The following is a 14,305-nucleotide window of genomic DNA, read 5'->3' on the forward strand; positions in this document are numbered from 1 at the left end:
TTTTTTTAGAATTTGTAGTTTCTTTACAATTATTATTTGATTGCGTATATGATTATCATGGGTTACCCCGTACTCTCGTATAATAGAAGTAGAAAACAAAATAAATGTATTGAAGTATTCAATCATCAACATCTTGGTGTCCAAAATATGGTTAAAATATATTAATTTTGTTATAATTTTTATTGTGCCAACTGAATGATTACGTATCTAAACAATTTTAATTATTACACATATAATAGATAAGTAATAGTATCTACCTACACTATATAGTCTATATCATAGACAATAATTTTACCATATATTCAAATTGGTTTTCAATTTTAAAGAAACTTTTTTTAAATTCATATATTCGAAGTTTAGACTTTAGAGAATAGAAATATAGCTTACTATTAGGATTAGGGACTTCATGCATAAAAAACCCTTGAAATAAAATATATGCATTTATGTCCCAAAACTTTACCATATAAAATGCTCTAATAATATGCATAAATGCTCTTAAAAATATTTTATTTTCGTATTAAAAACCAAATGATTTAAAAATTAACATTATGTATCCATTTTTCTTTCTTTCTTTCTTTCTTTCTTTCTTTCTTTCTTGTCTTTTACCTACAAAACAATAAAAAGTATGTACAATAATAAATATTTCAATTATAAATGAATATTGCGTGTTTATGATTAAATGATTATTTAACTCTTACTAAAATTAACAATTGTCAGTTGCATTGTGACTACAATTTTTCGAATGTAAATGAGCGAAGTTTGCTCACCAATAAATTGTTGTAAAATAATATTTATTATTTAATAATTTTAATTAATTTTTTCTCAAATTTAAAAATTCATATTATATATTGTATAATATGTGGAAAATTTACTTAAAATACAAATATAAAACAATATGCATTTATATGAAAAAAATAGCAGTAGGTATATGCATTATATTTGTTAAAAAGAACACAATATTTTTAGAATAATTAAGACTTGAAATTTAATGTATATATTACGATATAAAATGAACCACGTATATAATGCGCTATCCAGCATGGCATCTATGATCTATTATATATACTGATGAACCTAACCTAACCTATAGTCTATAAGTACTATATTTAAAAAAAAGATAATTTGGATTTTGGGGTAATTTTTTTATACATACTATGTAGCTATGTGAGTATTTGTGACCAACTAATTAGTTATATAATTAGGCTTCCAAAGCCGTACCTAAGGATCCTAAGCAATATCTATATATTCTGTGGCAATATCATAATAATTGATAAGGAGGCGGAGGCTCCAAGTGGATATCAACCCCCTCACCCATTCATAGCCTCTAAAATATTCAAGATACCATAATATAGGAAATAAATACGATTTCCCATTAAAAAAAATACATAAACCTACCTTATAGACAATGTTATGTTATTTTCTTACACAAAAATATGTTTCCTAATAATAATAAAAAGTAAAAAATGTATTTGAATTTGGAAATAATCTATACATTCAACAGAATTAAGTCTTCATTTAACAATATTACATTATATATTATTAAAATGAATGAAATTGCTTATAACAAAAATTATTATTAATATTATTATATTATGGCGTACTTGATTTTTTGTATAGGGTCGCCTTCCTAGGAAAAGTAACTTTGTGGGTCGCCATAACAAAAAGCTTGGGAAATACTGAAATATACCATATAGATATTGTACTATTATACAAAGAAAATATGTATATCTACAGCTATTCGTTTTCGAATTGCAATCAAATATGAAAATAAAAACACGACGAATAATCGTTTATTTAAGGGTAAATATCCACTGGCGTAAAAATTTTAACTTCAAACGCTGATAAAAAAATAAATGTAAGTTCCAGTAAACTTTTTTTTTTTTGTTTAATGTAGAAAAAGTAATGAGGGATCTTATATTCAATTTTAAAATTTATATAAAAATATAAAAATAAAAAATATAATGCATTTCGAACAAATTTATAAATTTTCATGATTTTGACTAATTTTGTCAAAGTTTTAACTTTAGAATTCAGATACCTACTCATAAATAATTACTGTGAATTTACGCTTAGCTTTTTTTAAAATTACTACAATAACAACTTATGAGAAACCTATAAGAAATTACATTTTTAAGTTTTCTTACCGAGTGAACATTCTTTATTAAAAAAACCTAATAAAAATCGTAAATTTCTTATGCTAAAAAAGAGTCCACCACAACCTAGTAGGTAGGTACCTACATAATATTATTTTATCAAAATCATTTAAAGACGACTGAGGCAATTCTTCTGGTAGCCAGTTCAATGGATCACTCTGTATACATATAGCAGGCGTAGGTACTGTATTTAACGTTAATGCGTTTAAAGTTATCAACAAATAAAAAAATATATAAAAACACTAAGTCATGATATATTATATACATATAATAAATATATATATATATAATAATATAATAGGTAAGTACGTGGCTATATAATTATGTGTTTTAAGTCTTCTAAGTTGGGATCGTCCGAGGACCTACGCGCTGCAGGACGAACAATGTATAATTATAATAAGCGCCGAGCTGTAATAATCACTAATAAATCCCGCTTTTATATAGGTAGATACCTATTAAGTGCCCACTAATTATTACAATAAGCTAGCTGCAGATCTATTATTTCTTATAATATACGTGTACCGCTCCTAAGTCATAATCACCTATGCATTTGGTTCGTGTAATTTTAGGTAATTTTTGGCGATATGATTTTATGCGAGTTTCGCGTACCTGCGCGTATTCGGTGAGTATAGGAGGTACTCTTAGTTACTTGTGGGAATATAGGAGATTCAATACGATAAACCCAGCGCATATATTATTATCATAATATTATGTTATTGCCGACATGTCGTAATAATGCACGAACTATACTGGAAAATAAATAAACAACCGCTTATAAATAATATAAAATAGTCGGATAGCTTCGAAGTCGCCAAGTCGGTTGTTCATCGATATATTATGTTGTATACGATAATATATGTAATATTTAATGGGTATTAATATCTATTCATTATACGTACTGCAGCTATACCTATAGCTAATTCGTCAACAGTTGACGTGTTGAGCAAATTTTCATTTTTTAACACGCCAATATAATTATATATTATAATAAGTGTTAACCTTATAATACATTAATATATTACATATTATTTAGATACCATTATTTTGATCGTTTAAAATCAAATATAATGTCTGTATTTTTAATTGTTGTTAATTTATCTGCATTACGTGCGTTGTACATGAATCTATATATAGGTATATCTTGTATACTGGATATTTCAAATGTTGTGTGGTACGATTTTTGTTGAGGTCGCACAGAAATACAGGATCCTCTAACAGTCCAAACAAAAAAATTTAACATTTAAACTGAATATGTGTAGTAGCTGGTACTATCTAAACATATAGATAGTAGCATGGTTGAAATATACAGATTATTGCATATTGACTCGGATTGTCATCACCAGAAACAAAATGGCTGCGTAAAGGGATATCACAAATATAAATTTTTCTTATCATCAAAAACACGCTGACAAAAGCTAACAAATTCAAAATTCCCGCGCATGTATACTTGATTTTTATTGGCTCCTTTTACGCTGCCATTTTTGTTTTTATCATTAAATATTTGAATTCTCATATTATCTATGGTATAAATGCAATAACCTTGTATATATCAACCATGATAGGTAGTAAAAAATGTTAAAAATAAAATATTATAAACACAGTTACAAATTTCAACTGTTGGTTAATATTTTTGTAATAAAAAAATACATGGGTGTACTTAACTTATACTCGTGCGGGGTAGGTATAGATAATAATATAGGTACCTATTATTTAGGAGTTAAAATGAAAATATGTAGTTATTTACTTAAAAAAAACTACATAGTAATGCAACGTAAACACAAAATATCCATTATACCCATTAGTTATTATACAGATATGTATAATTTAGTAATTACTATTTTTATACTTGTGCATTATTTAATGAACGCTCTCTTATTATTATGTATTACTTCAAAACCATAATAATTATCCGTTTCAAAAACGTGAGTAAACGAATTTTGCACGAATTTCCGAAGATGTTTCAATACACGTATAATATAATATAATATATATAAGTATACAACACTTCAGTTGTCTTTACATTTATGATTGAATAATTCACGAACGCGGATTGGAAAATACATATGCCTGCGATATATATACACCTATATATATCGTATTCACGCACGGGTCGGTTTAGATGGTATATATAATAATATAACATATACATAATATATATTAATGAAAATATAAAAAATATAATACGTATAATATGCATTAAAGCGTCAACACCGCGATGATGACCTTTATATTATTATTATAATATATGCCCGTAAGTCAAAACAACTCGGTAACGTCGTAAGTTGTGTATAGTATATGGTATAGGTTAGGTTACCTACCTATATACCTATATACACGAATCGCACATCATTCACGCACTGTGTGTGCAGTAGTATATGGCATTATAATGATATAGTGTCTTATCGATTTAACTGCAATAATTCGTTTTGAGGACTACCTCTTTCACGTCGCTCACTTCCCACAGTTAAAACAATTAATAATACGCACCTACCCATAACTGGCATAACTGGTACATAATATCCACGGTGACGGCGATGGGTATGCGTGATGTGTATTATACGTCTAAAACATCTCGGCTAGGTCTCGGTGGTATATTGCTCAATAACGATAGTGTGCTGCAGGGTTATGTCTTATTATTGTGCGGCTGCAGACCGCGGATTCGCGGAGTAGGCAAAACGGGAGAGATTGCCGTGGTCGTGAAATGTTTATAAACGACCGTTTCGGCCATCCAGACATCAGTATTGATCCGACGAGCTCATCCGACAGACACCGTCTTATTATTACATATTATACACCAATATAATATCAACCGTCGTCGTAGACAACAAAGTTTCTCAGTTCCAACTGCAAAAATCATGTCTGGCTCTAGAGTGGTGAGTTGACTCGTTTTTCCAACGACTATAATAGTGTCATAGTATACCTACGCTTTCGTCTCGCCTCCGCAGACGAAATATAATAACAATATGCACAATGCAATAACTATATTGTAACCCGGTCACTCTATAAAACGCGCTTTTCAAAATATGTTTTTCTTGTCCCCGTCCCGCTGCAGGTAATGCGTCTCGCTGGAATAACTGCCGTGTTGATGGTGGCGGGCTGCTCATCGCAGACGGTGCAGCCTGCACCGGTGCAGATCGTTTCGCCATCGCCTCCGTCGCCTTATTTCAACGGCTTCAGACCGAACGGAGCGTACCCGCAACAGTACTTTGGCGGACCTCAGCAACAGTTCAACGGCGTGCTGCCGCCACAGTTCATCGGCGGACCCAACGTCGCTCAGCGGTTCTACAACAACGGGCAAAACCCCGCGTACAACGGACAGTTCGTGCCGATCTTACAGCAGTCGTTCGACATCTCCCCGGAGGGCAGTTACACTTTCGGGTGGGTTTACCTTGTATTTCTTACCCAACGTACCTATTTAGGTGTTATAATGTACCGTGGTACGACCGTATATTATACCCATACTGTATTACATTAACGATATAATAAACCTATGCTTGTCGGGTGCACGGCTTACAGTTACCAGTCCGCCGACGGAACTCAGAGACAGGAAGCTGGAGGTCTGAGATACCCGGCCGTACAAGGATACCCGCCAGTGATGGCCGTCCAAGGATCGTACTCGGCCATAACTCCAGAAGGTACCTAACTTCACGTGCTATATAATAACATGCATAACAACTAACACGTCGTAGACTCGCGTGTGTACATTTAATTTTTATTCGATTTACTCTCCTCGCGGTCGACGCGAGTGCAGTCCACCGGAATTTGTGGGTCACAACCCGTGTGTAATGAAATGTACAACTACAGTCGATCTATACGAGTACGATACGACTCAGAAGCAGTCGATCGACGACGGTATATTAGTGTATACCAGCAGCGATTGATTCGGCGGTAGTTTTTAAGAAATGCAATTCGAATGTTCGTCACTCTTACTTGCAGTCGTTTCGGCTATATACCGCAGCGTAGGTAATAATATAATACGATGGTCGCATTGTAAACACAATATACTATACCGAACAATATTGTAAACAAAGAACCAACAAGATACGCACCTTAGCACCTACTCACATAAACGCGCGCGGTTCGACAATAGAGATGATGGACCGCATAACACTAAAACATATAATAATTTATATTATTTATAGCATACCTATATTGCATTCATATCTATTATATGCATCAAGATTTGGGTTTGTATGATGACATTATATTATATTATCGGCAAAGTTGTTACTAGCCATCGTCGTCAAACATTAGGTACAATATTATACTGAAGTACAATGGGTATATAATATACGCAGGTACTATAGATGTGCAATATATTATATGATTGCAAAATTACCTATATTTAAGCTTCGACAAATCAATCGTCATATTTTCTAGAGTGAATGCCGTAATATGACTGTACATTACATACCTCCATATTATATATATAGGCATTCGACTCTATAATAAATACAAACTTAAATATGTTTTTATATATTTTAATTGGACACCTATAGTATAATTATTAATTTAAAATTATTTCAGGAATTCCAATTGAAGTTTCGTATGTAGCTGATGAAAATGGATATCAACCAACCGGACCTGGAGTCCACCCGGCCATTCAACGAGCAGTAGCCCAACAAGTGGCCCAAGCCAAACTAGAACCACCACAATTCAACAAATAATAATGCCTATAACGACTTACGTGTAATAATATGATTCCAATCCCGAAATTTGTAAAAAATGAATTATAATCCAATAAAGCGATATGTACATTGAAAAAAAAAACAATTTGTATTCTATTTCTAATTCCTAAAATCAGTTTACAATTAGTTGGTATATTACAATACACCGTGCAGTAATTATGTTCGAAATATTATGTAAACAAATAATCAAAGAGCTACAAAAGAATGGAAAAAAATATTTAAAATTATACTTGGTATTATTATATTTTAATTAACGTGTCTCGTGTTGGAGTGCCCCACTTAATATATAAATATATATATAGAAAGTCACAAAGTTTAAAAAAAATTAAAATAACGACCACCTTGTTCAATTGAACTCCCTACTATCCGGTAAATAAAAAAAAATAAATGTTACCATAATATTATAAGTTCATGAAAATGCGACAGAGAGGAGTTTCTGGGGTGTTCCTATGATAACATACCAAAATTATCAAAATTTACGTAAATTTTACATCTCTAATAAATATACGTCATATAAATCACTTTTTTATAATCTTGTTTTTACAAGTTTATTGGTGAAAATGTAAAAACATTATACGCACTAAATGTGTGACTCGTGAATATAAGTTTCATAATCCATGTTAAGGTATTCGACATTGGTACACAAAAGACTTTAATGCAATGGAAATTATTAACTCACCTCGTTTTATATTACGTCCAACACTATATATTGAGCAATAGGATCTTCAAGTATTACGTTAAGTACATTATAGTTATATTAGGTGCTCATTTATAAAGTTTATTTATTACGAGTAATTCCTAGATTATTCACACCTGTCATGATGAATCTGTTTTATCAAGGCAGAGATCAAGTTGTTATCAATTCAACAAAAGTATATATAAGTTTCACAGGAGGTACCTACATATAACTATTAACTAATTTTTAGGATCCATTTACACGAGTTTTTTTTACAATCATTTTCTGTCTTAGTCTAACACTCTAATACCTAATATAGGAATTCGTGTTATATTTCCAACGTAAAGAGACCTAAACCTATTTAACCAGTGAAGTGATGAGAATTCTGAAAACCTATTTGGATTTTTCGTAAAGTCTATATACTTGAGATCGAATTTTCCACATTTTTTGTTTTTTAACTTTGAAAGTCTAAACATTTTCAATGCCATCTATCGATGTCTTTTAAATGGAAAAAAAATTCAAACAACTAGTTAACATTTCAACTTTTAAAGGTTATATTAATTATAATTATTAACGTAACCCTAACCTAAACTAACAAATTACAAATGGATGTGCCATACCTACAATTCTAAAATTTTCTCAAAATAACAGAAATTATGCAGAAAATCACCGAAAAATAAATTACACATTTTTTTTCGTAATATTTTACCTATATACAAGCACTTAGCACAGCATAGAAATCCGCAAATCGCCAAATTTTGCCACCCTTTGCAGAGCTATATTTCAATATTCTTATCATATAATAAATTATTGAATTCGGTATTAATGCAAATTGTAATTTAAGCATAATATATAGTATAAATGACAAAGCTATATAGATACAAAATAAAAACCGGGGAACTCGGTGTGCTGTATATTATGATTGGATTGTACCTGCTCTTGTCCTCGTCATTGAGTAGCTCACTGAAATGAGTGTGTTACATATTTCGAATCCAATGAGGCAATGACAAATCAGTGTATTTAGAATTTAGATGCCTACTACTTGTACGAAAAAATTGATTTCGAACGAAGGATACGGCCATACGGGTGTTAAAATTAGTATTTCGAGTATGAATCACATTAAAAAAAAGTAACCTAACCTAAAAATGTACTGCTGTTAAAAAAAAATATTATATTATTACGTATAGGCATTTTATGTCTTTAATTATATTTGCTTAGGCGTAATAAACTAATTCCATAATAACGGAAAAAGTAAAACGAACCATTAAATAAAAATTAAATATAATACGAGGTAGGTGCACGTTTTAAAAATATTACTGCTATAGTCAGACCATATAGGTCCGTCCATACGACTATAGATACAATGGTAGAGTACAATATCTAATTGTCACCGGTAATAACTAATGGTTACAACTTACAAATATTACAATCAACGCTATATAGTACACTATTATACGCGTCTACGTCGATGATATTAGATAACAATTATAATAATTAATAACAATAGGTACCATTATAAAGCATAATAATATTGAAATCGTTGATATGATTGTCAGATTGAACTGACTGTTATTATTTTTAGTACGGGTACGATATAGTTTCAAATATAATAATATGACATACGTAACACCGCCGATAACCATGGATATATTGTTCGTTGTTTGTAAATTATAAATACTTATTATACCTGTTACTATCAAGTATTATTGTACCTAGGTGGTATTCATTTTATTTCAAGAATAAATTACATAGGTACCTATAACTTAATTATTATTTACTATTATTTAAATTGTTTATATAATATGTATCATCGCAGAACTATTTACTAGCGCAATCATTGACGAAACGAATATTTTTTTTTTAATATTATTTATCTAAAACTATGCCTAATGTATTTAAAGTTTCATTGGGAGGTATCTATCATTAATAATTTATAAAAAATAATGCTATTCTCGTTATAATTTTTTAAACAAACTATTTTTCAGTATTGGTTTTTTAACCCTGGAATTTTTGTGCATTAGATATTTTTCCTATAGGAATAATTATAATACCGAAGAGGTTCATGCCAGTCATAGTATAAAATGTTTAAAATTGGTCTAATTATTCTGAAAATGTCATTGTATAGAAAATAATAATATACCATGTAAACGTAAAAAAGTTCAAGTGCGCTCCCTCCGATTATACATATTTTTTTAAGTAAATACACCAAAATAACTAAAATCGATCTAAGAAATTCGTTATATTTTTGTTTAAATAACCAATTTCAACAAAATGTCAACCCCAAACGTGTATAAAAAATGTATTGTGCCTATGTATTTTTCACTTCTGTAAGAAAACTCACGAAGAGCCTCGTAATTTACACTTGACGAAGAAATAAAAATTCTATCAAAATTGTATTTGAACATAATTGGTAGGTATATACGTCTTAAAAAGAACTCAAAAAGAAACAAAATTGAAAATTAAATCATACCTAGAATATGGTAATGCTAATATAACTATTTGAAAAACAAGTCCCTACAATAATTTCTTATTAATTATAAAAAAAATGTAATCTTATTTATCAAAAATTTCCGGTTTCAGGTAAACAGTTTCATTTTAGTTTTTCCCTGCAATAATGATGAAAAGTACTGCCAGTACTAGGATTCAGAGCCGGCGCCATTAAAATCTATGGGGGGGGGGGGATGTCATAATAATTTTCGATTCAAAATATCATATTAGCAGACTTCAAAACAAAAAATGTCTGAAGGTTTGATGTTGGTACTTTAGTATAAATATTTGAAAACACAAATTATAAAAGTGGGTCACATTAGTCATTTTTACCCTATTGGCCTGTGTTGACTGTTGAACTACACTTAATATAATATGACAAACTATACATAAGTGAACGGCATCACGATCCCACGCACCCCACTTCCCAATGAGATCCCCTTTGAGATCTATAGGTAATTCTAGTTTTGACCCACCTGCAAGGCTGCAAAGTTCCAGCAACTATCTATGTAACATTTTCTACCAAAAACTATCGTAATATATTTGATATATTCGTATATAATAGCTATAGTCGCTAAGCTCAGAATCTAAAATCATGCGATATATATGGACTATGTTATTTCCTGGTTACGCATCTGGTATACCTATACTTATATTATGAAAAAAATGGACAAGGCTAAGAGAAAAACAATGAGAAAATGATTTGCAAGAAAACATATAAATGATGACAATGGTTTTATACAGAACTGATATAATAATATATATAACTAGCTGATCCCGTGCACTTCGTTGCCCTTAAAAAATAACAACCCTTTAAAAAATTGTGATTGTTCAACTCCTTTTGGATGTAACTCGCAGCAGTAAATGAAATTCAGCCACTACGTCGGATCGCGGACAATGTGTGACAGCATATCAAGTAGATGTATGTATAATAACTAATATATCAAAATGTCGTGTAACGGTGTTTGTTATTGAACTCCTCCGAAAAGGCTTCACCGAAACTAAATAATGTTCCAATTATTATTTATGTTTATTATAAATAACAATAACATATAATATATATATAATAATAATAATTGTAATAATAATTAAATAATAATATATACATTCGTATATTATGTATGTATAATGTATATTTTGTTATATAATAATAATTTATACATTACAAATCTTTTTTATTTATTTTTGAACAATTGTTATCGAGTATGATAGAGAAAATCGTAATAAACATTTACTAGAATGTATGGAATACATCACGCAAGTGGTTGTACTCGTCTGCATTTGTTCTACGACAAAAATTGGCACTATCGCGTCTTGCTGGCATTTTTAATGACACAAACAAATAGAAAAATATTCGAATTAAAAATAATAATATGGATCGCTGTGGATTATAGGATTTGAGAATAATATTTATTTATTATTATATTTTTTTAATTTGAATATTTTCTATTTGTTTGTGTCAATATCAACCATCGATAAACAAAAATGTCTATCGTAAATCTCAACATTTCTGTTTGAGCACCTCCCGGGGGTGATCAATTCCCTTTTTAAATTAGCCTAAAACGTATTCTCAGCCCTACCAAATAAACACAGAAAATTTGATCAAAATCGGTCGAGCCGTTTCGGAGGAGTTCAATCACTAACACTGTGACACGACAATTGTATATATTAGATAATATACCGATTACATATATGGTATAATATTTATGTAAGTGATGGAAGTTTAATGTAAATTATGCACCTAATGAATTAGAGTATATTATATAGACTATAGAGACTATATAGACTATAGAGCTTAAAATGTTTTGTTTGTTATTTCATATAATATAAATATATATATATGTATATATAGGTACGAAGGTATCTATCTAGGTACCTAGCTATATCAGTGTACACATTACGTTTATGAGACTATACATTTATTATATTATGACTTTGACTTTTTTGAAGTGCAGTAGTATAGTGTGAGCAATATAGGTAGGTAATATAATAGGTAACCTAGGTATGGGCACTTAAGAAAAAATTAGGAAAGCGGGAGAATTAAGAGGACATTATGAACATGTTTTAATGTTTCATAATTGATCACTTATTATTATGAAGATTATTATTGTAACGTATAGGAGGTACCTACGAAATGTAAAAATGTGATTTCATTGAAAATTTTTTTGGTTGAAAATTTAAAAAAATTATACTTTAGGCATCTTTAATTGAAAAAAAATATTTAGGAATAGGCATAGTTGACTTGTGATTACTGGTTAGAATATTGTGTGAAATTGAAAATTGAAAATCATATAGGTACCTAGGCAATTTTACAACCAGAGTATTTATCGCTACTCGTTTAGAATCAGTATATATTATAATAGTTCTCTCGGACCAATCAGAGTCTATAAAACACTACCTAGCAGTGGATTATAATTTATAGAGATGCATAAGTAGTATGTTTAACGTATACAATATGTACCTGTATGGCTGTATGGCACTTATATGAGGTACTTATATCGATAAATTATAGCCAATGATTATTTTACAAATTTAAATATTTTTTTTTTATTGGCCATATAATATTGTTATAATGTGACTACTAATATATGATATCATCGTAGTGTTGAACACTTAAAAAATTGATGCATATGCATAAACGATAAACGTGGTACCTATAGGTAGGTACCTATATATACATGTTACAACGACTAGAAATAAAAAAATAATACCTATATGATACATATTATACATAAATTTACATTACAATATATAAACAAACTTTATGGATTATTATGTACCTATTTAAATTTGTATAACATAATATGTTTTTATTTTAATTTTTAACTGCTAAATAAATTACCCGAGCGATTAAACAAAATACCATAATAATGTATAATAAAATATATACCTATTAAAAGCGTATTATAATATGTTATTTGTAACCATATATACAATAATTATATCACTTTTGCCGTTGTGCCTGTTTCATAAATATATTTTTAAAAACACAAATTAAGCGCTATGGGTACGTATTCTTACATATTTTTCATTGACCCTGGGTCAAGTACGGAAACGTACTTTTACTTACGGCGAGGATTCACCTATTATTACCGCATGTAAATAATAATACATATATACATACAATATATTATATAAAAAAAAAAACCCGTACCTACTCTGATTTTTTTGCGTTATTATATTATGATGCACATCATACCTATTCTGACAGCGTATAATTATCTGTCATTTGGTGGCAAGAGCATAGTAATGGAAAAACTGACAGTTATAAAATATCGTATATTATATTCGTATACGTTTGTTGCACGTAGTATTGCATTAAATTATATATTTTTTAACGCTTAAAATCGATTACACTGTAATAACCCGAGGGCCATTATGTAGTTTCGACACTTTTATGTAAATGTATTTGGACTGAAGAACTTAGAACAAATCAATATTTTCGTTAGTTTATAAATCACGATTTTCCATGTTAGCCGTTAAGACTCTATTTTTATGTTTCGAGAACGATACGTTTCACTAGCGAGTTGGCACGTACCCTAACCCTAACCTAACCTACCCGAGTAAAATGTGAGTACCTACGATTGGTACGAAAGTTGATAGGTATAATAGGCGTAGTTTAAAAAATCATAACAGACAGGCTCTCATCACACAAATAATAATATATAGGTGTAGGTACTTCGCTCATGATAATGGGAGTAGATTACTAGAATGGTTTTATTAAAAGTTGAGGAGTGTTATATAAGTGATATAACTAATAACTACTATAGATTATGTTTGCGATGAGCATTGAAACGTCACTTTCAAAAAATATATCATACCCTAATAGTAATAATGAAGTATTCTGTATATTTAACATTATTTATCTATTTAAGCATACATTACGGGCATGTGACCATTTTACAATTAATATTTAATACAATTAACATTACTTGTGTGATATACAATTAATATTATCGTTTAAGTTAAAAGTACTTGCAGGTAGTCTTAAGATAGTGAAAAGGATACATATACAGCGCCGAAGTGGTTCATTTAAACCATAATAATTAGTGGAGGAGGTTGGCAATTAGGTTATAAACAAATGATGTTAGCATCGTGGATTAAAATATTGTACATATATTATAGGTACCTTCCAATTATGTAGTTTCAAATTTTTAATGGGGTTCCTATATTTCTGAATTCGGAAAAGAGGAGTCAAATTTTTTTTTCACACCTGAATTAAATGATATATCATTGTATACGAAAAACGATTCTGAGCGGAGACGGTTTGTCAGTCAAAGATATTTTATATTGTATTTATA

The 14,305-nt window shown here is 29.9% G+C and overlaps 1 protein-coding gene across 1 annotated transcript; it reads left to right on the forward strand.

Moving 5' to 3' along the window:
• The first annotated feature begins 4,867 nt into the window (after positions 1 to 4,867).
• LOC132950365 (endocuticle structural glycoprotein SgAbd-9-like) lies at positions 4,868 to 6,922 on the forward strand. Its single transcript, XM_061021786.1, has 4 exons — positions 4,868 to 5,026; positions 5,206 to 5,531; positions 5,670 to 5,788; positions 6,681 to 6,922. Exons 1-4 carry the CDS (start codon positions 5,009 to 5,011, stop codon positions 6,818 to 6,820), a joined length of 603 nt encoding a protein of 200 aa, XP_060877769.1. The 5' UTR covers positions 4,868 to 5,008; the 3' UTR covers positions 6,821 to 6,922.
• Positions 6,923 to 14,305: the final 7,383 nt, after the last annotated feature.

The sequence above is a fragment of the Metopolophium dirhodum genome, chromosome 8 (genome assembly GCF_019925205.1).
Source record: "Metopolophium dirhodum isolate CAU chromosome 8, ASM1992520v1, whole genome shotgun sequence".
Lineage (NCBI taxonomy): Eukaryota > Metazoa > Arthropoda > Insecta > Hemiptera > Aphididae > Metopolophium > Metopolophium dirhodum.